General features: G+C 71.4%; 4 protein-coding genes across 5 annotated transcripts; 2 read left to right on the top strand and 2 right to left on the bottom strand.

The window, feature by feature from the left end:
* The first annotated feature begins 3,367 nt into the window (after window positions 1-3,367).
* Window positions 3,368-5,778, top strand: ABHD8 (abhydrolase domain containing 8). The gene is made up of 4 exons (XM_062596494.1): window positions 3,368-4,101; window positions 4,840-5,010; window positions 5,189-5,405; window positions 5,499-5,778. Exons 1-4 carry the CDS (start codon window positions 3,374-3,376, stop codon window positions 5,646-5,648), a joined length of 1,266 nt encoding a protein of 421 aa, XP_062452478.1. The 5' UTR covers window positions 3,368-3,373; the 3' UTR covers window positions 5,649-5,778.
* Window positions 5,779-8,405: 2,627 nt separating this feature from the next.
* On the bottom strand, window positions 8,406-11,600 carry ANKLE1 (ankyrin repeat and LEM domain containing 1). The gene is made up of 8 exons (XM_062596487.1): window positions 11,190-11,600; window positions 10,978-11,083; window positions 10,790-10,889; window positions 9,746-10,534; window positions 9,477-9,639; window positions 9,204-9,363; window positions 8,988-9,117; window positions 8,406-8,843 (listed from the first exon to the last, which is right to left on the bottom strand). The coding sequence occupies exons 1-8, from the start codon at window positions 11,507-11,509 to the stop codon at window positions 8,671-8,673; spliced, it is 1,941 nt and encodes a 646-aa protein (XP_062452471.1). The 5' UTR covers window positions 11,510-11,600; the 3' UTR covers window positions 8,406-8,670.
* A 1,296-nt stretch (window positions 11,601-12,896) lies between these two features.
* Window positions 12,897-16,027, bottom strand: BABAM1 (BRISC and BRCA1 A complex member 1). Of its 2 annotated transcripts, none has more exons than XM_062596492.1 (9): window positions 15,997-16,027; window positions 15,120-15,432; window positions 14,987-15,045; window positions 14,719-14,839; window positions 14,566-14,644; window positions 14,110-14,134; window positions 13,642-13,771; window positions 13,365-13,451; window positions 12,897-13,282 (listed from the first exon to the last, which is right to left on the bottom strand). In XM_062596492.1, exons 2-9 carry the CDS (start codon window positions 15,411-15,413, stop codon window positions 13,082-13,084), a joined length of 996 nt encoding a protein of 331 aa, XP_062452476.1. In that variant the 5' UTR covers window positions 15,414-15,432; window positions 15,997-16,027; the 3' UTR covers window positions 12,897-13,081. The 2 variants fall into 2 exon arrangements, with proteins under 2 accessions (XP_062452476.1, XP_062452477.1); XM_062596493.1 differs by having other exon boundaries at window positions 15,120-15,449; window positions 15,997-16,014.
* Window positions 16,028-16,924: 897 nt separating this feature from the next.
* On the top strand, window positions 16,925-21,927 carry USHBP1 (USH1 protein network component harmonin binding protein 1). Its single transcript, XM_062596486.1, has 12 exons — window positions 16,925-17,115; window positions 18,305-18,453; window positions 18,551-18,728; window positions 18,802-19,050; window positions 19,195-19,305; window positions 19,423-19,481; window positions 19,597-19,737; window positions 19,828-20,338; window positions 20,492-20,671; window positions 20,897-20,988; window positions 21,063-21,185; window positions 21,536-21,927. Exons 1-12 carry the CDS (start codon window positions 17,107-17,109, stop codon window positions 21,714-21,716), a joined length of 1,983 nt encoding a protein of 660 aa, XP_062452470.1. The 5' UTR covers window positions 16,925-17,106; the 3' UTR covers window positions 21,717-21,927.
* The last annotated feature ends 2,211 nt before the right edge of the window (window positions 21,928-24,138 follow it).

Here is a 24,138-nt window from a genome sequence, read left to right as displayed (position 1 = left end):
GGTGGGACTGGGACCAGTGCAGCAGGAGGCAAGACCGGGAGGATTTTCTGGGCAGGGAAGACCCTCTTTTCCACAGGGGTTGTGCGAGCAGAGCCGGCGCGGCTGCGGTGCGGGGGCGAGCGCTGCTCTGCAGTGCTGCCCCACGTGCTGCCTGTCATGTTAAAGGAGCGAGGAGGGGGGATTTTTTTCACCCTCCATCCTGACACGTTGGATCTTGTCCCATTTTTCTGCAACTGTGGCATGGTGCCAGCGAGTCGCATAGGACCCGAGGCGCTGCAGCCCAAAGTAGGTCAGTAAGTTGTTTTTTTCCCCAGCCTGGTTGTCAACGAGCATGAGCATCGCGGTGATGGGGGACGAGGCTGAGGAGAGGCTGGAGGCGAGAGCTCCGCTCCGGAAGCGAGGGCTCGACGGAGCAGCTGTGATGCCGGTGGCGGACGTGCCCCTTGGCTGAGCTCGGCTCCATCCATCTTCCCGAGGATGCCGTGCAGGATACCAGGATGCAGGGCTCTGCGGTGGCCTCCCCGGATGGCTCCGACTCGCTCCTGGTGGCCCCGGCGGCTCCGGTCCTGCCTCGAGCTCCCCGCGCCGGCCAGGCTCTGGTGGGCTCGTTACGGAGCGGGGAGAAGGGAGGTTTATATAACGCTCCCGGCGCCTGACTCATTGTTGTGCCTGGCGTTATGTAACCGGTGCCCAATTCCCACTTTCCGCTGGCGGCGGCGGTTGATGGGAGCCGGGGGACGGCGCATCGCCATGGTTACCGGCAGCTCTGCAAAGTTCCCCGCGTCCGCGCGGCTCCCTTCCACCTCGCGGAGGAGCATCCCGGGCCGGCGGCCGCGGCGGCGCGTGGGAGGTGGGAGACGGGCGCACGTCGCCGCTCGGCCCGGCCGGGGATCGCGGCGGGTTGTCCCACCCGCACGGGTTGGGTCGCCCAGCGAGGACGGTCACGTCGCGGACCGCGAGCCCTGGGGGCACCGAGGCGGCCCGGGCGGCCGGCCCCGCTCTGCTGAGCCGTCGCCCCTCTTGCTGCAGCGTTCGGGCTTGTGCCGGAGCCGCCGAGGGCGGACAGCCCCACGGAGGCCGGGGCACGGCTGCTCGGTGGCTGCGCGCGCGGCGCGGGGACCTGGTCGCCGAGCTCCGCGTGGCGGCGAGGGCGGCCCGGCTGACTGATGCTGGAAGTGAGCAGGAGGGATTAATCGAGGTAAAGCTGATAAGTTAATCAATGTCCATCGGTTTGGCCAGAAGTCCTGCTCCTCAGGCGCACAGAGATCCATGGCACCTCGAGAAGCGGAGGCGCGGGGTAAAGCGAGGCTTTTGGAGGCGTGAGCCCCCCGGGTGCAGCGTGCTCAGTCCCGCAGACCGCTCCTGCGCTGGCCGTGCCGCAGGTTTAGCTGACTCCTGCCTTTCCGGCCGCTCCAATTCCCCGGCCGTCAGCACTGGCGGCTCCGTGCTGTCCCGTGCTGGGCACGGCGGCGGGGGAGTCGGGAGCGAGCACGACTGGGAGAATTACAGAGGAAAGCCGGGGCTGCCTCGGCCGAGGTGCGGGAATCGCAGCCTGCCTGCTGCCGGAGACGGGGGACGCCGGCGGCCCGGGGGGCTCGGCCCGCGGGGTCTTCCCTGTGCCCTGGTGTTTCACCGCAGGGCTCCGGGCGGGCTGGCGCCCTGCGCGGCGGGATCACCCACGCTTTGGAGGCGGAGGTGAGCAGAGCAAGCCAGCCTCCGGGCCCGGGACTCGCCCCAGCGTGGTCCGTGCTGGGCTTCTCCTCCGCGGCGCTCCGGGACCTGCTGCCCTCGCTCCGTTTGGCGTGGCCGCTGGGACGGGCCCGGCTCTTCTGAGCACGAAGGGAGCCCAGGGGGTGATGCAGCTGGTTTGGCTCCAAGACCGTTTGCAGGGATTAGGAGGTTGCTCTGGGGTGCGACCCGCGTGCCTGCGAAACGGGCTCTGCGCGGCTGGCCCCTTGCACTTGCTTCTGCCAGGTATCACCCCGTCCTGCCGGCACGGATCCGTGCGGGTCGCACAGCGGCCGCAGCGGGGTCAGGTGAGCTCTGGACGTTGCACAGGGAGCACAGACGGTGCGGGTGGTGCAGCCCGGGCTCCGGTATTTCCTCGCCCAGGAAGGCGATGCCGCGGGAGGCCTTGGCCCAGCCGCCCAGGGCGCTCCGGCTGGCAGCAAGCACACGGAGCGCTCGGGGTTCGGGAGCGATCCTGTTGCGTTGCCCTGAGGAAGCTGCAGCAGGAGCCGGCAGGGCTGACCCTCTCCCGGGGCTCTATCCTTCCCCTCTCCTGCATTTTGGCTTTGCTGATTCCCTCTCGCGCGCTCTGCCAGCAAAGCTCCTGTAATCCTGCTGGCTGCATTTAAAGTGGTTGTTCAGGGAGTTAAGTGGCCTGCTCCTGACGGCATTACTGGGGTTTAGATGTTTAATTCCCCTCTGGAAATGTGCTCTTCCTTCTCGGCCGTGCTGCAGGGATTTTGCGGTCGGGCCGCGCTGCCGCCGGCTCCCGGCGGGCACGGCTCCTGCGGGAGCAGCCCCTCCGCGCAGCGCCTCCTTGCCGAACAGCCCATCAGCATCAATAATTCACCGTGTTTAGCTTCGTGAATAATAAATATCCCTCAGCAGCCTGCCGGAGCGGGGAGGCGGGGACCTCCCCAGCCCCCTGCGGAGGCGGCGCGGTCCCGGCAGCGGCAGCCTCGGGCCCTGGGTGCTGTGCCACCCCGGCACCGCCGCCGGGGTCACAGAAATCACTGTTAAACTGTGATCTTCAGGCAGAGCTTTGCCCGGGGAACCTGCAGGGACCCTTCCTCACCACATCGAGAAGAGCAAGCATTAAGGAAGGACCTCGCTTTGGGGGCCGGCGAGGCCAGCGACAGCCCCCAGCCCGGGCAAGGTCCTCGGGTCCCGCGCGGCTCGGGGGCCGGGCGCGGGAGAGGCTTCCCCTGCTCCCAGCGGGCACCCTGTGATCTCGTCTCCCACGGACTCTCCTGCCGCGTCGTTTGCAGTCTCGGTTTGTGGAATGACTGTAATTAAAACCTCCAATGCCATTCCCTGTAATTGCCATCTCTCACTGTTTGTATTGGTGGCTTAGATAGGAGGTCTATATATATTTATTTAATTGGCATAAATAATGTATTTTCATAGCTGAGTCTTTCCTTAACTCCGCATTTGGTGCCAGGACAGCAATAACATTTTCATTTCCAACAGGCTTTTCTTCGGGTGTTCCTTCCCTCGGGACAGTTGTCCGGAGCAGGTCCCGGAGCCAGATGAGAGCATGGGAGTTTATCAGAAATAAAAGCTTGGCTCCTGGCTGCTCTGAGGGGGCACCCCGAACTGCTAACGCCGGCCCCGCTTTGCCTCTCACCCCGCTGCAGGGAGCACGATGCTGACCAGCATCGCCGACGGGCTGCTGTGCTGCCTGCTGGGCAAGACGGCCAACGCCGTGGGGCCGCTCGACAGCCTTGAGTCCAGCAACGGCTACAGCTTCATGGAGGTGAAGCCGGGGAGGATCCTGCGGGTCAGGCACAGCGCGCCGGCCCGGCCGGCCGAGGAAGCGCCCGCGGAGGCTCCGGAGCGGGGCACCGTGCACTGCAAGCGCAAGATCACCGTCTACCGCAGCGGGCAGCTGGTGATCGAGAACCTGGGCGACGCCGTGCGCTCCGAGATCCTGCACTGCCACGGCGGCTCCGGGGAGCCCAACGGCACCGTGGAGCTGGAGCTCTCCGAGCCGGGCGGCCCCGCCGGCGCCCCGGGCCCCGCCGGCCCCCGGGAGGCGGCCAACGGCCCCGGCAAGCGCCGCAAGCGCAAGCCCAAGAAAGTCGTCAACATCGACTGCAAGAAGCAGATCACGAGCTGCAAAGGGACGCACAGCGACGTGGTCCTGTTCTTCATCCACGGCGTGGGCGGCTCCCTCGACATCTGGAAGGAGCAGCTGGACTTCTTTACCAAGCTGGGCTACGAAGTGGTGGCCCCCGACCTGGCCGGCCACGGCTGCAGCTCGGCCCCGCAGATCGCCGCCGCGTACACCTTCTACGCGCTGGCCGAGGACATGAGGGCCGTCTTCAAGCGCTTTGCCAAGAAGAGGAACATCCTGATAGGCCACTCGTACGGGTGAGGCTCCCGCGGGCGCTGCGGGTCCCGGGGCGGACGGGGACCCCTGAGACCCCCCCACCTCCTCGGCAGCAAAATGCTAGGTGCATCCTGCGCTCCGGGAGCAGAGAGGCGGAGGAGCGGGCGGTTTCACTTCTAGGTTTATCCCTTGGGTTTTATCGCCTACCTCCTGTCAGGCTGGATCCGTGGGTCCAGCTAATCCCGGAGCCCGTCCCCCCGAGCAGAGCTGCCTGGCCTATGCGTGCCAGCGACGGAGCGGGCAGCCCAGAGCCTATAAATAGAGTAAGCCCAAGAAAGTCAATTAGATGGAGACTAAGCGCTGCGGAGAGCTGCCTCGGAGGCCGGGGAGTCCTTAAAGGAGCAGGTTCGTGCTGCAGGAGCCTGTAAAGGAGCGGCCGGGTCAGCTGAACTGGAGACGGGCGGTAGGAGGGTTAGGTGCGGGCAGGAAGGGCGCCCGCCTCCCGCCCCGCCGAGCCGATCTCTGATCTCCGGGCACGTCCGAGCCGCCGGCACCCTGCCGCATCGACAGCTGCTGAGCAGCAGAGGGAAGAGCAGGGCCCCGGTGCTAAGCAAGGATTAGGAAGCAAAGCCAGAGCAAGCTGGGAGGGGGGCAAAGTGGAGGGCAGAGCTTGGGCCCCGGGACGGGGAACCGGCGCAGCGGGGTGGGTAGGAGCCGCCCCGGCGCGCGGCTCTGCCCCGTCCATCCGGGTCAGAGCACAGCGCTGTCCTCCCCGGCAGGGTTTCCTTCTGCACCTTCCTCGCCCACGAGTACCCGGACCTGGTGCACAAAGTGATCATGATCAACGGGGGGGGCCCCACGGCGCTGGAGCCCAGCCTCTGCTCCATCTTCAACATGCCGACCTGCGTGCTGCACTGCCTGTCGCCGTGCCTGGCCTGGAGCTTCCTCAAGTGAGCGGCCGGCGGGAAGGGAGCGTTCGGCACCCGCGGGACCCCCGCGGGCGACACCGTGTCCCGCCGGCAGCGTGTCCCCCGGGCACCCGACCCCAAGGCCGGGAAAGCCCCAGCGCAGGGCTGCCGGCGCCCCGCGGCGCCCGCCCTGCCCGCCCGTCCCGCCTCTGTCCCCCAGGGCCGGCTTCGCGCGCCAGGGTGCCAAAGAGAAGCAGCTGCTGAAGGAAGGCAACGCCTTCAACGTGTCCTCCTTCGTGCTGCGCGCCATGATGAGCGGGCAGTACTGGCCGGAGGGCGACGAGGTGTACCACGCCGAGCTGGCCGTGCCCGTGCTCCTGGTCCACGGCATGCACGACAAGTTCGTGCCGGTGGAGGAGGACCAGCGAATGGCCGAGGTAGGGGGGCGCGAGGGGCTGCCGCGCCGCGGGGCCGGGGCCGGACCTCGCGCCGGGGCTGACGCCGGCCGGCGCCGCGCTCTCTCCGCCTAGATCCTGCTGATCGCCTTCCTGAAGGTGATCGACGAGGGCAGCCACATGGTGATGATGGAGTGTCCCGAGACGGTGAACACCCTGCTCCACGAGTTCGTCCTGTGGGAGCCCGAGACGCCAGCTGGGGACGGGCAGGGGGAGAAGAAATAAGGCAGCGGGACGCAGTGACCGGGCTGCTCGGATGGGAGAGACGTTGCGGAGCGCAGAGGGGTTTGTGAGCGCAGGGGCACGGCGGAGGCTGCCCCTCGCCGGGAGCGGAGCCGGCGGCCGGCTTGGCCGGCGGCGGAGCGCGGAGGCTCCTTGGGCAGTGGCTGCAGGCCGGCAGCGGGAACGAGGCAGACTCCCATTCCGGTCCCTCTGGGGCGGGATGGCCGCCGTTGGAGCGTCTTCATCCTGTTTCTTTGTAGTATTATTTTTCTCACGCAGTGACCCCCGTGGGGGCAGAGAGAGGAAGCTGCAGTGAAGCTGGTTCCACCTGAGCTAAAAGGGGACGAGATCGGACTGGATCCTCCGGGGTGAACCCAGGAGCACCTCGACCCCTTGCAGCACCCTCCTCCCCAGGGCCGGCACGGCCGGTCTGGGATTGCTTTATGGGGAAGCCGACGGCTCCTCTGGCATTCCCAGCAGTTGGGTTCGTCTCTCCAGCCGTCCCCGGGAAGCTGCATTACCTTGCTCGAGCCATCCGCAGGCCCAGCCTCGAGGAGCTTGCAAGCAATCGTGCAGGTGGCTTTCAGCGGCCCTCGCCGCCCTCCTCTCCCCGCCGGCGCCGGCGAGGGCTCGCCTGCGAAGCTCGTCTCTGCCTGCCGCCGTCCGGACGGGAGCCGCCAGCCGCGGCACGAGACCTGTTGCAGGAGGAAGAGGAGGCGACCTGCTCCGGGGCACACCAGGATTGTCAGCTCGGATGCAGCTCCTGGCCGGGGCGGGCACGTGGTGCCAGCAGAGCCCGACCTCCTCCTCGGCACGGCTGCAGCAGGAGGGAGGGAGCCCGGCTGGGGACCCAGCGCCAAACCTGGGCTCTCCCACCGATTCCCGTTACACAGTCCCATCCCCAACGACCGCGCCGGCTGCTGCAGTGCCCCTTCACTCTCCTCCCGCTGCCGCCGGCGCCGAGGCTTCCTGCAATGCGCAGCACCGTAAGGCCCCAGCCGCTCGCCCGTCCCCGGCTTCCAGCTGCTCCGGGACTGCGGCTCACGGAGCACCTTCCTCCGGCCGGGACCACGCGCGGCCCTCGCGGAGTAGCCCCATGCCGTCCCGCTGCCGCTGCGTGCGCCTGTGCTGCAGCTCCCGTGGGGACCTCGGGGCAACGCAGGAGAGACGATGCCAACAGCAGTGCTGTTTCCTGAAGGCCTGCCGGCGCCGGTCCTGGGTGTAACCTCCCCTGCCACGCGTCCCGAGGCCTCGCCTCTCCTCCGTGTCCAGCTGCTGGCACGGAGAAGGTACCCGAGACGTGCTGAGCGGGGACCCGAGCCCTTTCCCGGGACCTGCGTGCTCCCGGCCAGGCTGGGATGCTGCGACAGGACCCGGAGCGAGGGGAGACGGGGGAGGCTGCATTCGACACGGCTGCTCCCCAGCCCCGTACCCGCACCTGCACCTGGGGCTGCCCGTGGCCCCCCCGGTACCCCAAAGAGCAGAGCCGCCCCCTTCTTTGCTTTATTTCCCCCACCTAAACCAAAGAAACAGCCAGGCTGGTTTGTCCCGCGGGAACCTCCCCGTCGGCTCGGCGGCCCCGGGCTGCTCCTAGGGCCGGGCCCCACCTGCGGTCCGACCCCCCCCACGGCTGAGCCCACCGTCCTCCCGGACCAGAGGAGCGGAAGGGCCCGTGCCCGGGGAGCCAGGCGGGGACGGCCGGCACGGGACGCAGCCCGGGCAGACCCCAGCTTTCCCCCTGCTCGCCGAGGACAGCCGGCCTCGTCCCTGCGCCGGGCCCGGGGGCACGGAGGGCGCCCCCCGATCGAGCACCAGCAGGCAGCGGGGCCCCGCGCTCCCGGCCATGCCTGGACCCCGACACCCCCGAAACTGGCTGGAGGTGACTCACTGCCCTGCTGTGGGACACAGCTCTTACGTGTCTGTTGCCATGGAGTCTGTGCCGCTTGTACCGACATCGCTTGTGTTAAGGCAAAGGCAAAACTGCACCCCGTAACCCCCGCGCCGCCGAGACACGCTGTGCTAGAGTGCCATTTCATACAGTAAAGCCATCTTATATTCTCAGCCGCGTCCGACTCGGTTACGGGGAGATCAGTGCGCGCCGCAGGGTGGCCCCTGTCCCCGTGCCCCGCAGCATGCGGTGCTGGCCTCGTGCACCACGGCACGCAGCGCTGTCCCCGTGCCCCATGGCACTGTCCCCGTGGCCCATGGCACTGTCCCTGTGCCCATGCACCATGGCACGCAGTGCTGTGCCCGTGCCCCATGGCACAGTCCCTGTGCCCATGCACCACAGCACGCAGCACTGTCCCCGTGCCCCATGGCACAGTCCCCGTGGCCCATGGCACTGTCCCTGTGCCCATGCACCATGGCACGCAGCGCTGTGCCCGTGCCCCATGGCACAGTCCCTGTGCCCATGCACCACAGCACGCAGCACTGTCCCCGTGCCCCATGGCACAGTCCCCGTGGCCCATGGCACTGTCCCTGTGCCCATGCACCACAGCACGCAGCACTGTCCCCGTGGCCCATGGCACAGTCCCCGTGGCCCATGGCACAGTCCCTGTGCCCATGCACCACAGCACGCAGCACTGTCCCCGTGGCCCATGGCACTGTCCCCGTGGCCATGCTCCAGGGCCACACAGGACTCTGGCTTTCTAGGACCGCAGCACAGGCCAGGGAACTGAAGGCAGAAAGCAGAGAGCAAAGCTTTGCTTTCTTAGCAAAAAAAAATACTTGTAGTGATTTATTTATCACCATCTTAGGACAGTAGAAAAATAGAAAAACCTCTAGCAAACATTTGTGACATAAAATCTGCAGGCCAGAGGGGAGCAGTGCTACCCCAGGCCCTCGGACAGCGCGGGAGAGCCGCCCCCAGCCCCAGCTCCCCGTCTGCCTCGCCCGGAGGGGGCAGAGGCACCGCGGAGCCGCTCGAGCCCCCAGGCCCAGGGCAAAGCAGCCCGCGAGCGGGCTCGGCGCCTCCGCCAGCCCCGGCGCCTCGGAGCTCCCGAGCGGCGCCTGCCCGCGGCGGCGCTCAGCGCCCGGCCGGGACGTCCGCCGGCCGGAGCTGCCGTTCCCCCTCGGCCAGGAAGATCTGCATGGCGCGGTGCAGCATGTGGACGCCCAGGCGCCGGCGGCGCCTCGGGGACCAGCTCGCCGCCACGCCGTAGCAGTTCCCCTTCTTCTGGTTGGTGAGCATCCGCAGCCCTGCGGGGAAGGGCGCTGAGCACCCTGCCGCCGAGGGCCCCAAATGCGGAGCCGGCGGGAGGGACGAGCCCCGGGAGCCCAAGGGGCTGGGGCGGAGGGGCTCGAGGGGCTCGAGGGGGGCGGGCGCCCCGGGGCCGCGCTCACCGATGGCCTCCACGAGGCAGGCCTCCCGCGTGTAGGCCTCCGCGGGGACGGCGCTCTGGAAGCAGTGCACCGAGATGACGCCCAGCCCGCTCGCCCAGATCTCCAGGATGCGCCGCACCTTGGGGCAGGCCTGGGCACAGCGATGCACCGTCACCCGCGCCGGCCCCCGAGCCCGCCTCGCCGCCGCCGGCCCCCCAGCCCAGCCCGGCCCCCCACCTCCGTGGGCCCGGCCCGGGAACGGCTCAGCGCCTCGCAGAGGTGGCGGTAGGGCCGGGCGCGCGTCCCCTTGCCCACGTAGAAGATGGCCCGCACGAAGGTCCTGAAGCGCTCGGCGGGGCTCAGGCGGGGGGAGCGGAGCGGCAGGTCCCGGGTGGCCCTGGGGGGTGCCCAGCGCTCGGCATCCAGCTCCGGGCACCCGCTCGGGCAGCAATGCTGGGGGGCAGGCTCGGGGCTTGCAGCCCCCCGTGCCCGGGGCGGTGCGCAGCCCACCTGGGGTCCAGGAGGAGGTAGTTGAAGCTGGACTTGCACGTGCCCCCCCGCCAGCGCCGGCCGCCGTCGGGGCGGCCGAACTGCCGGGCCAGGGCCAGCTCCTCGTCGGCGCAGTCGGGGATGCGGCAGGTCTCCAGCGCCGCCGCGAGCTCGGGGCTGTGGCCTGGGGGGAGCAAGCAGGGGGGATGCCGTGAGCCCTCCGTGGGCAGCGAGGCGCACACGCCTGCAAGGGAAAAGGAAAACGGGGGGCTCGGCGCCCCGGCGCTCACCCGTCGGGCTGCCGGCCGCCTCGGCGCTCAGCGCCGCCAGCCGCTGCGCGTAGACCGGCCGCGTCAGGGCAGTGACGGGCCCCGGGTCGGCGCCCAGCCGGCGCAGCTCCCGCAGCAGCACCGTGTCCGAGAGGGGCTGCGGCGGCTCGGCAGCGCCGGAGCCGACGGAGGTGCCGGGCAGCAGCACCGTGGCATCCAGAGATCCCGTGTCCTCCGGGTCTGGGTCGGATGTGTCCCCGTCCTCGAGGGTGCCACGCTGCCCCGGGGGGGCGGCGGGAGCCCTGTGCCGCGGGGGACGTTGGGGCATCTCCAGCGTCGCGCTGAAGAGCGAGGAGGAGGAGGAGGCGGCAGAGGCGGTGCCGAGCCGGGCCGCCGAGGCCTCCAGGCGGCTCTTGGTCCTGGGGGTGACGTGGTGGAGCCGGGGAGGCTCCGGCCCCGGGGGGCTCGAGCCCCCGAGGCTGCAAGCCTGCAGCAGGGCCGGCAGCGCCGCGGCCCCCGGGCTGCCCCCCGCCTCGGGGGGCTCCAGCGTCTCGGCGGCGCTGACGAAGGGCTCGTCCTCGGAGCTGCCGCCCCCCGGGCTGCCCCCCGCATGCAGCAGCGTGCTGCAGGCGAGGGGCCGCGGAGCGCAGCCATGAGCCAGCCCGGCCTCCGGCTCGCCCAGCCGGGTGCCGCTCGGGGGCCCGAGCTCGGAGCCGTCCTCGGAGAGCCTCGAGCAGACGCTGCCCTCGGTGCGGTCCTCGGTGAGGAAGGACAGGGAGCGCCGGGGCCGCCGCAGGTCCGTGGGGGCATCTGCGAGGCAGAGATCGGGACCGAGCGATTCACCTCGTGCAGCAGGCGCCGGGCCCCGGCCAGGCACGAGGGCGGCTGCATTAACCCCCGAGAGCGGGCACGGCCGGGACGGCGAGCCCCCCGCCCCGAGCAGCTGAGAACGGCAAGGCTCGTGGCGCTGGGGACGCGCAGGGCTCCGGGCGGTTACTGCAGCCGCTCCGTGCCGGGGACGCAGCGGGAGCCCCGTGTGCCCCGGCGGCGAGGGGCCGCCCTTACCGGGGGGCCAGCGGCAGGCGCCGTGATGCCAGTCCCGCAGCACCTGCACGCACGCGCGGTTGCCCTGCTCCAGCGCCAGGTCGATGGCTCGCTTTCCCTCCTGCCAGAAAAGGGACACCGCACTCGCCACCATGGCCAGCCAGCCCCAGGGAGGGTGCTCCCCCCACCCCGGTGCCGGTCCCCCTCACCTGGTCACGCAGCTCCGGGTCTCCTCCTTCCTTCAGCAGGAGCTCGAGGCCCCGGCTGCATCCCCAGGACGCGGCGACGTGCAGCGGCGTGAGCCCCTCGGCGGCCCTGGCACGGGCAGCAGCCCTCAGGCGCCCGGCAGTGCCCCGTGCCAGGGTCGTGCTGCCAAAGCGGGGACAGCGACGGGGGGCTGCGGCCAGCCCCCGGCCCCTACCTGGCATTGGGGTCCCCGCCGTGGTGCAGGATCAGCCCCAAGCAGCGCACGCCACCCTCCCGCTCCTTGCTGGCGGCCAGGTGGACAGCGGTGACCCCCTCTGGGAGGACGAGGTTGGGATCGGCCCCCCGCTCCAGCAGGGCCTCCACCAGCCTGCGGCGGCACCGGCGCCGGGAGGTTGGGCAGGGGTCGGCCAGCCCGCGGCCCCCGGCTGCCTCCACCCCGCACACGGCTCCCACCCAGATATTGCCCCTCTGCATGGGACGGCGGGACCCCATCGGGTGCGAGGAGACCTGCAGCACACGCTGTGCCCACCCCATGCCCCAAGGGTGACGAGGGGGGGCTGGTACCCCAAAGCACCTCCCCCCGCCCCGTGCAATAAATGCAACGCTCTCCCCAGGGCAAAGCCTGCAGGATGGGACCCCCGCCGGTGCAACGCCCCCGCCCCCGGTGCAGGTCCCTCCCGGTGTGGGGCACACAATGCCCGCCGGCGCAGCCCCCCCGCCCACCGGCGCAGCCCCCGGCCCCGGTGCGGGGCACGCAATGCCCACCGGTGCAATGCCCCCGGTGCGGGGCACGCAACGCCCACTGGCACAGCCCCCTGCCCCCGGTGCGGGGCACGCAACCCCCGCCGGTGCAGCCCCCCTGGCCCCGGTGCAGGTCCCTTCCGGCGCAGGGCACGCAACGCCCACCGGTGCAGCCCCCCTGCCCGCCGGCGCAGCCCCCGGCCCCGGTGCAGGGCATGCAATGCCCGCCGGTGCAACGCCCCCGGTGCGGGGCACGCAACGCCCGCTGGCGCAGCCCCCCTGCCCCCGGTGCGGGGCACGCAACGCCCGCCGGTGCAGCGCCCCCGCCCGCCGGTGCAGCCCCCCGGCCCCGGCCCCGGCCCCGGCCCCGGCCCCGGCCCCGGCCCCGGCCCCGGCCCCGGCCCCGGCGCCCTCACGGCTCGCGGCCGGCCCGCAGCGCGCGGCAGAGCCGCCCCGCCAGCTCCCGGCGCCCCGCGCCGCTCATGCCGCCCCGAGCCCGCGCGCACGCGCACCGCGCGCCGCCGCTTCGAACCGCCGCCCCGCCGCTCATTGGCTGCCGAGGCGGCCAATGGGAGCCGGGGCTGGGCAGCCACGCCCCCCTCTCCCCCGCCAGCTGTGCTCGCAGCTGGCTGGCGCCCACGTGATGCCGCAGCTGGAAGAGGCGGGGCCGCGCTCCCAGCACCTCCCAGTGCCCTGCACCAGCACCTCCCAGTGCCCCGTACTGGGGCGACCAGCACCTCCCCGTGCCCTGCACCAGCACTTCCCAGTGCCCCGTACTGGGGCGACCAACACCTCCCCGTGCCCTGCACCAGCACCTCCCAGTGCCCCGTACTGGGGCGACCAGCACCTCCCCGTGCCCTGCACCAGCACTTCCCAGTGCCCCGTACTGGGGTGACCAACACCTCCCAGTGCCCTGCACCAGCACCTCCCAGTGCCCCGTACTGGGGCGACCAGCACCTCCCCGTGCCCTGCACCAGCACTTCCCAGTGCCCCGTACTGGGGCGACCAGCACCTCCCCGTGCCCTGCGCCAGCCCCCTGCACGGGGGCACCCAGCGCCTCCCACCAGTGCAGTGTGGTTTAGGTAAAATGCACCTCTTCTGCTGCAATTACACAGTAATCAAACTCAATTACAGAGTCACCAAGCTAATCCCACCTGCGAATACAGCGTACGGCCGAACACCAGGTCCCAGGCCCGTCCTTTACTAACAGCCGCCTCCCAGAGCAAGCGTTGGGGGTCAGTTACAGGTATCGTCACACAGAGAAACCTCCTTCTAGCAGCAGCTTTCCCCCAGCCCGTTTCCCTTCCAAGGAGAAGGCGGCCACGGTGAGCGCCGGCGCGAGGCAGCGCGGGCGGCCGCCACGGCTCACACGGTGGCCTCGCTCTCGGCCGGCTCGTCCTCCTCGAGCAGGCTGTACGAGGCGTGCGTCTGGAAGGGGCGCTGCAGCGGGTGCGCCAGCAGCTTGGCCATGCAGTTGTGCAGCTCCACCGCCGGCCCCGTCAGCAACACCTCGTACTTGTAGTTGGTGCCTTTGGTGTCCAGGTTGCTGAAGAAGGCGTACATCTCCTGCAAGGGCGCACAGGGAACGCGTTGGGCACGGGCGCACCCTCGGCGGCACGGGCAGGGCTGAGACACCCCTGGCACCTACCTTCCAGTTTGTCTCATCATCTTTATCTTCCACCCCGTTGTGGATATAAACCACGTCAAAGAAGAAGTAGGGGCACTGCAGCATCTTCTGCAGGGGGAAACTGAGCTGCAACTTGGCCACCAGCTCCATGAGGGAGCCAATTCCCAGCGCCCTTTCTCCTGGGGGAAAGCCCCCGCGGCAGCCCAGGAGTATCACCTGGAGCAGGGCCTGCCGGGAGCTGCCAGCGCTCAACGCCGGGCCCATCCGGGCTGCCAGGCACGGTGGCAGCGGCACCCACCTTCATGTGCTCTGTGGCGCAGAACTGGGGCTGGCAGCCAGAGCGGCTGAACACCAGGATGGTGCGGACCACGTAGGGCGGCGGGATGGTCTGCACGTTCTCCGTCACCGGCAGCTCGATCTTCTGCTGGCTGCACCGGCGGGAGGGGGAGGCTCAGAGCGGCTGCGGCGTCCGGCCGGGCGGCGCCGCTTGGCCCCCAGGCACTGCCGAGCCGCAGGAAGGGGCTCGCCGGCTGCCGGCAGCCGAGCCGGCACAAGCCCCCTCTCGCCAAGAGTTAACCAGTTACGCGGGAAACCTGGGGCAGAGCTGAGGCTGGACTGAAAAAGCAGCAGCTGCCCCAGGAACTACTTGGGTTAAAGGTCTGCTGCCTTCCCACAGAAGGGCAGAAAACTCATGGCAGCGAGGGAGCCGGCGGCCGGGATTGCCACCCGCCGGGCAGCCGTCCGCGCCCCGCGGAGCTGTACTTACATGAGGTTGAAGAGTCCCTCCAGATCTGGAGCCCAAGCTAAGGACCAGACCTTGGATACAGACCCCCGTCCCGCACCGCAGGGACGTCCCCCGCACCCAAATCCTGCGGCCCGGCCAGCACCGGGACGCCCGAGGAGCTCCCACAGGGAGGGCAGCGGAGGCCACCACGTGCAGCTGGCACGACGGTGGTGCAAACACCGAGAAACGGGTGTCTGAAAGGCCGTGAGATCCTGGCACTAAACCCAAAATTTGGGGATTTAGGCACCCGGTTTAGCCCTCTGCAGCTGGTGCAGCCTCCGAGCCTGATGCTCATCCGCAGGGACGGCACGGCTAATCCGGCCGGGAACGCGAGGCCGCGGGATCTGCTGCCATCTGCAGGCACAGGGTCCAGAAGGACCCGGCTGCGGGACCGGCACAGCCACGCTGCTCCAGGCACCGCGAGCCGCTGCAGGATACTGAACGACTTGCACACCACCGTCTCCAGGTCGTAGAGGCAGCTGCAGACCTCACGGGGGTCCGAGGTGAAGCCTGAGAGCTGAGAGGAGATGGGGTGAAGGGGGAGCGGAGCCGCTGGCCCGGCTCGGCCGCCGCGGCCCTGGCCCCGCTCACCCACGTGGCGTCGTTGTTCACCACCACCAGCGCGAACTCGTGGCACTTGTCGATCTTGTGCTTCGTCCGCACGAACATCTCGATCATCTTCTGGGAGATGTTCAGCGCGTTGGTCTTGGACCTGCCGTGGGCGCCCGGCGTCAGCAGGGAGTAGAGCTGGCCCCCGGCACCGCCGCGGCCCCCCGTTGCACCCGCGGCTGATCGGGGGTCCCGGGGCTGCCGCCAGCTCAGCCGGGCAGGAGCCGCCCCTGCCCACGGCCCCGCTCACCCGTTGAAGGACTCCAGCTTGGGCAGGGACATCTCCTCCGACAGGTCCAGGCAGATGATCTGCACGAGAAAGCGGTGGCCTGAGCGTCCGGCACGCCGGCGACGTCCCCCCGCCGCGGCGCCCCAGCACTCACCACCTTCTCGGGGCAGTTCACCCGCGGCGTCTTCACCTGCACCTCGGTGGGGTGCGCGGGGCCGGGCCAGGCCTTGCCGTCGGGCGCCGTCGTGCCCTGCGGGCTGTCGTCGGCGCTGGCCGCCTCGCCCTCGCCCTCGCTGCGGTTGCCCACGCTGGCCTGGGCGCTCAGCGCCCGGTCCTCGGCGCCCTCGGGGTTGGAGCGGGTCCTGGGCCGCTGCTCCGTCGCCTTCTCCTCCTCCTCCTCGGTCGTGCTGCCCGGCTCCGACGTGTCCATCCCGCAGCCGCGCTCCATGGGCAGGTCCGGCACGGCGCTGCACGGGAGCCGCCGCTGCAGCCCACGCGCCCCCTTGCACCCTGCGCCTCCCATCCACGCAACGCCCCGCCCCACGCACCCCTCTGCCCTGTGCAACCTCTGTTTATGCACCCCCCCAGCCCAGCCCCACGTGCCCCCACCCGTGCAGGTCTCTGCCCCTGCCCTGTGCACCCCGTTGCTCATGCACCCCCCTCGCCTGCTCCCCCGGCACAGGGGTGCAGCGGGCACACAAGCAGGGACTGCACAGTGCTCCCCAAACCCACTGCACTGTGCAGCTCCCGCTCACCCACCCTCTGCCCTGTGCACCCCCCGCCCCACGCACACCCCTGCCCCACGCACCCCCTGGCACCCGCTCCACCACCCTCCCCTGCTCATGCACCCTCCTTACGTACCCCCACCCCGCGCGCCCCCTCACCCTCTGCACCCCCCTGCCCCGAGCACCCCCTGCCCCGAGCACCCCCACCCTCTGCACCCCCCTGCCCCGAGCACCCCCTGCCCCGAGCACCCCCACCCTCTGCACCCCCCTGCCCCGAGCACCCCCCGCGCCCCAGCGCGCGCTCACCCGCGCTCGGCCGCACGAACCCCGCCCAGCGCCACCCGGAAGCAGCGTCGCGCGGGGGCTGCTGGGACTTGTAGTTCCGCGCCCTCCCCCCGAGCACTGTGGCTGGCAGCACCCAGGCGCTGCATCCCCGACACCCACATGTACCCTCCCGCACCCGTGCACCGTCCCCCTGCACCTCAGCACCCGTGCATCGTCCCTCTGCACCTTAACACCCGTGCACCACCCTCCAGCACCCATGCACCGTCCACCTGCACCTCAGCACCCATGCATCGTCCCTCTGCACCTTAACACCCGTGCACCACCCTCCAGCACCCGTGCATCGTCCCTCTGCACCTTAACACCCGTGCACCACCCTCCAGCACCCATGCACCGTCCCCCTGCACCTCATCACTCATGCATCGTCCCTCTGCACCTTAACACCCATGCACCACCCTCCAGCACCCGTACGCTGTCTCCCATGCACTCTAAATACCCATGTACCCCAAACACTACCCTCTGTCACCTAAATGCTCACACACTGCCTACGAGCACCCACAGGCTCGTGCACCCTTCTGCAACCCCCCCCCCAGCTCCCCTGCTCCTAGTGCTCGGAGCGGCCCTGCACACAAGCGCTGCCTGGGAACCTTGCACACGTGCTCATGTCCCAGCCGGGTGCCAAGGAGCCCAGGCACCTGGAGAGGCTCCAGCATCAGCCCAAAGTGTCTTAGGGGTGCTGCTGTGGGGAGTCAGCAGGGAGGGAGAGGGTGCTGGGGGGCCTGGCTCCTGCAGAGCCCCCAGCAAGGCTCTGCCCTGCACTCTGGGCACCCTGGGCACCCCAGACACCCTGGTCCACGGTGGGCAGTAGGGCACGGGGACACGGGCAGCGCAACGGTTAAGTGCAGGAGGCTGAGCCGGGCTCTGCGAGGAAGAGGAAATCTCCGCAGGAACAAGGAATGGGAAAAGCCTGGAGGCACAGGAGCTGGGAGCGGCACGGCCCCGCCGGGAGCCCGGGGGACGCGGCACGGCCAGGACGTGCCACACAGCTGCTGGACGCCCCGGCCACAGCGGGAACGAGCCCCCAGGATCGGGCACTGGCCAGAGCAGGGCACCACGGGCTGGAGACCGGCTGGCATGGAGAAGGCAAGTGGGGTGTCCGGCAGGATAGGTGCTGCTGGAGCGCTGGCCCTGGGCGGCCGGGGAGCCTGGGCCAGCACAGAGCTCGTGGAGCACCCAGGGGAGAAACCCTGTCCCTGGGCCACCTGGCACTGGGGTGGCTGCAGCGGGGACACCAACCCCTGCATGGCCAGGAGCCCCTGCCCTGCCACGAGCATCCCCCGGCCACGGGCATCCCCTGGCCACGGGCATCCCCTGGCCATGGGCACCTCCCAGCCACGGGCATCCCCTGGCCATGGGCATCCCCTGGTCATGGGCATCTCCCAGCCACGGGCACCTCCCAGTCATGGGCATGCCCCAGCCACGGGCATCCCCCAGCCATGGGCATCCCCTGGCCATGGGCATCCCCCGGCCATGGGCATCCCCCAGCCATGGGCATTCCCCGGCCACAGGCACCTCCCAGCCACGGGCATCCCCTGGCCATGGGCATGCCCTGGCCGTGGCCTCAGCCCTGGAGCCAGGCTCCGACACGGCTCCTGGGGCCGGTTTGGGTCTCGCCAGCCCTGCAGCACCAGCCAGGGGTCAGCCCCGGCCACCTGGCCCGGCTGCCAGCCCCGGTGGCCACGAGCAGCGGGCGCGGGGCCGCGGGCGCCCCGGGCTGCCGGCACCGTGCCCTTGCGGTGACGCTGCTCATTGTTCCCACGGCGAGCAGGAAAACGCGCCTGCTTCCGGCGCTGCCGCGGCACCCGCGAGCGCTGCGCCTCGCCGGCCCCGTGTCCCGCAGGGGCCGGGGCGCCCGGCTGCCCACCGTCCTGCCGGCGGGGCGCCGCGACCCGCAAGCCTGCCCCTGCGAGGGAGGGCATGCCGGAGCCGCGCGGAGGGTGACCGGGGACTTTGCACGGGCGCAGCGGGGTGGCAGGTTGTGCTGCTCCGCTGGGCCCCGTGTGCCGGCACAGGATGCATCGCCGGCCCCAGCACAGGGCTGTAGAAAGCGGGGTGCGGCGTTGCAGCACGGCACAGCGTTGCAGCCAGGCATGGTGTTAGAGCAACACAGCTTTGCACCCAAATGTGCCCCAGCCCCCAGGTGCACCCCAGCAGGCTGCACCCGCTGCATCGCTCCCGGCACGGCCGAAGCCCCGCGCTGGGCTGCCGGCCGGGGCCGGGGCCGGGGCTGGGGCCGGGGCGGCGTGGGCAGACGGCTGAGTGCTCCCTGCAGCCCCCGCTGGCCCCGCTGCCCGAGCGGGCGGCCGAGGCCGAGGCGGCGGCGGGGGACGACGGGGGCACCCTGCGCTGCGAGGAGCGTGTCGCCCGGCTGCTGACCTGCCTGCACCGGCCGGCCGAGCCGCTGCAGCACCGGACTGGCAGGTACCGACGGCGACGGCGACGGCCCCGGGCGTGTGGCACATTGCGGCACATGGTGGCACGGGCAGCCCCTCTGCATCTCCTGCCCTGCTGCCGCCAGGGAGGAGGAGGAGGAGGAGGAAGAAGAGGAGGAGGAAGAGGAGGAGGAGGACCAGCTGCCCCGCGGCCCTGACCTCTTTGCAGCCCTGCAGCAGGCCGTGAGCTCGCTGGAGCGCGCCGTCTTCTCCCGGCACGGGTGGCCGCCGGCGCCCGGCGAGGAGTGGGCACGGGCGGCCAAGGTGAGTGCTGCCGCGCGGGGCAGCCCCGACGCCGCGGTGACGGGCGCCGCCTGACCGACCCTCTTTCCCGCAGAGCCTGGAGGAGCTTGACCGGACGCCGGAGGCTCTGCCAGGTGGGCAGGTGGCGCGCCGGGGCGGGGAGCGGGCAGCCGGCGGGGCGCCGGCGGCCGAGGAGGCCGCGCGGCTCGAGGAGGAGGCGGCGGCGGCGGCGGCGGGGAAGGCGGCGCTGCGGGCGGCCCTGGAGCGCTGCGAGGAGGAGCTGAGCCAGGCCAGCGCCACACTGGGCGCTCTGCGGGACGAGCGCGACCGCCTGCAGAGGAAGGTGAGCCCCGTGCCATGCCGTGCCGTGCTGTGCCGTGCCGTGCCGACAGGGCTGGGAAGGACCGGGCACGGCAAAGGCAGCGATGCCCCTTGCTCAGCGCACGGGGGACTGGTGGAGACGCTGAGCCCCGCTCGCCCCGCTCAGGTGCGGGAGCTGCAGGACGCCCTGGGCAGGACGGAGGAGCCGTGCGGCTGCGCCGGCGGCACCGCGGCGCTCGGCGCTGCCCCACGGCACGGAGAGCCGGGGCTGCCCCAGGTGAGCGCGGGGCAGGGCCGGCTGCCGCGGTGCTGCTGGGCTCTGCGCGGCGCCGCTGGGCTCCGCGCTGCCCCTCGCCCAGCGCCGCCCTCCGGGGCCTCCCCGGCTCCTCTCCAGGCCCACGACCTGCCGCGGTTTTTGCACGAGCCGGCGCAGCGGCTGCAGCGCCTGCAGGGGTGAGACCCGCCGGCACCCTGGCGCGCAGGGCACGGGGCTGCCGCGCCGGCAGCGCCCCGGTGCCGCCGGCAGCCGTGCCGCGCGCCGCGGTGACGCCGGCCCCTCGGCCCCCAGGTGCATGGAGCGGCTCAAGGCCGTGAACCAGCTGCTCTCGGCCGCGCTGCAGGAGTGCAAGAGCGACTCGGAGCGGCTCAGCATGGTGCTGGGGCAGCACGAGTCGCACAGCACCGCGCTGCGCCTGGCCCTGCAGTGCAGGTAGGGCAGGCGCGGGGCCGCGCCGCCGCCGCCGCCGCCGCCGCCGCCGCGGCTCACCCCGCGCCGCCCCTGAGCCCCCTCTCGCCGCAGCGAGCGCTGCGGGGAGGCCTACGCCGCGCTGCTCGAGCTGACGCGGGCCAAGCTGGATGGGCCGGGCGCCGGTGAGTCCCATCCCGGCGGGACGCGGGATGCGGGATGCAGGGAGGATGCCAGTCCGCAGTGTGGAGACGCTGGCCTGGAGCTGCCCGCGCCGTGCCCAGGGGCAGCGGCGGAACCGGGGAGCGGCGGCGGCACCGCGCAGCCGGAGGGGCTGCGGGTGCCGCCGGGGCGAGCGGAGCCGGCCGGCCGGGAGGAGAGCGGCGGCCCGGGCGAGGGGGCCCTGCGCGAGCGCATCCGCCGGCTGCGCGCCGAGCAGGCGGCCGTGCAGGCGTCGCTGCACGCTGCCCCGGCGCCCGCCACCGCCGCCGCCGCCCGGCACAGCGAGGACGTCAGGGCTCGGGCCGAGCAGGCCCTCCGGGACGCGCAGCCCCCCCCACCCGGCCCTGCAGCGCTGCCAAAGCCGGACAGAGCCCAGCTGCTGCGGGAGCTGGCGACACTCAAGGTGCGCGGCAGCGGGGGGGGGAGGGGGGCGGCAGACGCCTGGGTCCCTCCCCGGCTCTCCGCGGGGTCCGGGGCAGGGTGCATGGCTGAAGCACCCTGCAAAGGGCTGCCAGGCTGGCGGGGGGCACCCCGGGGTGACGCGCTGCCCCCCCAGGAGGCCATGGCCGACGTGAGGACCCAGCTGCAGCTGGAGGAGACGGAGAAGCGGGGCCTGGAGGTGCTGGCGGCGGCGCAGGGGCCGCGGGAGGCGGCGCTGCGCCTGCTGCTCGAGCACCTGGAGCGCGAGCGAGCCGGCAGCCCCGGCAGCCCCAGCAGCTCCGGCAGCAGTGAGGAGGTACGGCCGGCGCGGGAGCCCCCTCCTCGGCACCTGTCCCCTCCGGGATGGACGTGTCCCCCCGGCAGGGGCTGTGGGGGCCAGTCCAGGTGCCTCCCCCCTTGCACCAGCGCCAGTGGGGCCGCGGCGTGCAGCCCCGTGGCGGGGGGCCGGGCGCCGGCAGGGGGGTCTGACCCGCGCAGGGGCCGGTGCGGTGGGTGCTCAGCCCGCGCCCGGCCCCTCCAGGACACCCAGCCCGGCAGGACGGGAGCGGCGGCTCCCCAGCGCCCCGCAGACCCGGCGAGGACAGCGCAGGAGCTGCTCGGCGCGCTGGCTCGGTAAGAGACCCTCGGCGGCGCCGTGGGGCCCGGCGGCAGCCCCCGAGCGCGGTGCCACGCGTGGTGTCCCCCAGGACCGAGGAGCTGCACGCCCGCGCCCGGGCCCTGGCGCTCGCCCTGGAGCAGGCCAGCGCCGTCAGCCGGGCGCAGCAGGCGCAGTGCAGCGCCGTCACCGGCGACTTCTTCCAGGCTCACAGGTGGGCAGGGGGCACGCGGCCCCCCCGCGCGGCCCCCCGCCCGTGCCCAAAGCACCCTCCGCACGCACTGCACGTGCACGCCCTGGCACGCACGGTCCCCGCCGCGCGCGCCGCGTGGTGCCCCCTCGGCATGCCCCGTCTCCTCCCGCACCCCCGGGGTGGGGGGGGAACGCGCGGCCCCGCGGTGCACCCCAGGGTCCCCGCCTGCGTGCCCTGGATGTGCAATCCCCACCCCGCACGCCCCGGGGTGCCCGATTGCTCCTGCGCACGCCCCGCGGTCCCCGGCCTCCTCCGCGAGCCGCTCCACCGCCGTGCGCCGCGGCGGGCTCAGGCGCGGCGCCGTCCCGCAGCGCCCTGGCCCGGGCCTACCGCGGCGCGCGGCGGAAGCAGGCGGCCCAGCTGCGGCGCCTCGAGGCGCAGGCGGGTGCCGTGGGCGAGCAGCACGCCCGGCGGGCGCAGGCGCTGGCCCGCCGGCTGCAGCGCCTGGAGCAGCGCCGCGCCGCGCCCGCCGGCGGCGAGACCTGCATCTAGGGAGCCTCCCCTGGCCGGCGCCACCCCCGGGACCCCGCGGGATCCGGCACCGTCCTGCAGCCCCCCCGGCATCGGCCCGCCGGCACGGCGCGGGACAGCCCCCGGCTGTGCATCCGCAGGGAGAATAAACCGCTAAGGCCGGGGCTGTGGCTCGTGTGGCTGCGGCCGGGCCGGCCCCGCTGCGGCGCTGGGGCTCGGGGTCCTTCTGCAGCGGATCCGCCGGTGGGTTCGAGCCGAGCAGCGAAGGGGAACGGGGAAACCAGCTGGAGGCGCCGGGGCTGCTCGGCTGCTCCGCGGCCAGGCCGGGAACAAAGCCGGCCCCTGCCCGGCCCCGGCCCCCCGCTATCTCAGGGCGCAGATGAAGCCGTTTCGTTATCCCTGACGTGGGATCAAAGGTGACGGCGGCGGCCGTGGCGGGAGGGCCCCATGCATATGCAGGAGGGAAGAGGAGCAGTGACCCCGTGCCGGGGCCTGGGAGCGGGGCCGAGCCGGGGCAGCGGCGCAGCGGGGCGCCTGGGCAGCCCCGGCACGCCTGAGCGCCCGCGCGCCGGGGCCGTGCCGAGCGCCGGGCTCCGCTGCGGCCGCGCGCGGGGCCGTGGGGCAGCCCCAGCGCAGCCGCGCTGCAGCACCCATGGGAAGACGGGCGCTGAGCAAGAGGTGCTCAGCTGTCCGCGGCAGCCCAGCACCCTCCCAGGGAGGATGCAAAGCGGAGTTCAAGGCTCGGTGGATCGATATCCCCGGCTGTGACGATGGAGAGCACAGGGATGCAGAGCAGGGATGCAGGGGTGTGGGGCAGGGATGCAGGCAGGGAGGCCGGAATGCAGGGAAAGGATGTAGGGCAGAGACGCAGAGAGGCAGGCAGGGATGAATGGATGTGGGGCAGGGATGCAGGGGTGTGGGGCAGGGATGAAGAGCTGTGGGGCAGAGATGCAGGCAGGGTTGCATGGATGTGGGGCAGGGATGCAAGGGTGTGGGGGAGGGATGAAGCAGTGTGGGGCAGGAATGCAGGCAGGGATGCAGGGATGTGGGGCAGGGATGCATGGATGTGGGGCAGGGATGCAGGCAGGGATGCAGGGGTGTGGGGCAGGGATGCAGGAATGCAGGCAGGGATGCAGGGGTGTGGGGCAGGGATGCAGGCAGGGATGCAGGGGTGTGGGGCAGGGATGCAGCGGTGTGGGGCAGGGATGCAGGCAGGGATGCAGGCAGGGATGTAGGGATGCAGGCAGGGATGCAGGCAGGGATGCATGGATGTGGGGCAAGGATGCAGGGGTGTGGGGCAGGAATGAAGAGGTGTGGGGCAGGGTTGCAGGCAGGGATGCAGGGGTGTGGGGCAGGGATGCAGGCAGGGATGCAGAGATGCAGGCAGGGTTGCAGGAATGCAGGCAGGGATGCAGGCAGGGACTCAGGGGTGTGGGGCAGGGATGCAGGGGTGTGGGGCAGGGATGCAGGGATGCAGGCAGGGATGTGGGGCACGGATGCAAACGTGTGGGGCAGGGATGGAGGGTTGTGGGGCAGGGATGCAGGGATGCAGGCAGGGATGCAGGAATGCAGGCAGGGGTGCAGGCAGGGATGCAAGGGTGTGGGGCAGGGATGCAGGGGTGTGGGGAAGGGATGCAGGGATGCAGGCAGGGATGCAGGCAGGGATGCAGGAATGCAGGCAGGGGTGCAGGCAGGGATGCAAGGGTGTGGGGCAGGGATGCAGCGGTGTGGGGCAGGAATGCGGGCAGGGATGCAGGGGTGTGGGGCAGGGATGCAGGCAGGGATGCATGGATGTGGGACAGGGATGCAGGGATGCAGGCAGGGATGCAGGGTTGTGGGGCAGGGATGAAGAGGTGTGGGGCAGGGATGCAGGCAGGGATGCAGGGGTGTGGGGCAGGGATGCAGGCAGGGATGCATGGATGTGGGGCAGGGACGCAGGGGTGTGGGGCAGGGATGCAGGCAGGGATGCAGGGGTGTGGGGCAGGGATGCAGAGGTGTGGGGCAGGGATGCAGGCAGGGATGTAGGGATGCAGGCAGGGATGCAGGCAGGGATGCAAGAGTGTGGGGGAGGGATGCAGAGGTGTGGGGCAGGGATGCAGGCAGGGATGAATGAATGTGGGGCAAGGATGCAGGGGTGTGGGGCAGGAATGAAGAGGTGTGGGGCAGGGTTGCAGGCAGGGATGTAGGGGTGTGGGGCAGGGATGCAGAGGTGTGGGGCAGGGATGCAGGCAGGGATGCAGAGATGCAGGCAGGGATGCAGGAATGCAGGCAGGGATGCAGGCAGGGACTCAGGGGTATGGGGCAGGGATGCAGGGGTGTGGGGCAGGGATGGAGGGATGCAGGCAGGGATGTGGGGCAGGGATGCAGACGTGTGGGGCAGGGATGGAGGGTTGTGGGGCAGGGATGCAGGGATGCAGGCAGGGATGCAGAAATGCAGGCAGGG

This window comes from Rhea pennata, chromosome 27 (genome assembly GCF_028389875.1).
Source record: "Rhea pennata isolate bPtePen1 chromosome 27, bPtePen1.pri, whole genome shotgun sequence".
In the NCBI taxonomy this organism is placed as follows: domain Eukaryota; kingdom Metazoa; phylum Chordata; class Aves; order Rheiformes; family Rheidae; genus Rhea; species Rhea pennata.
Note: the sequence above shows the minus strand (reverse complement) of the source record. Positions and strands in the feature narration are given on the sequence as shown.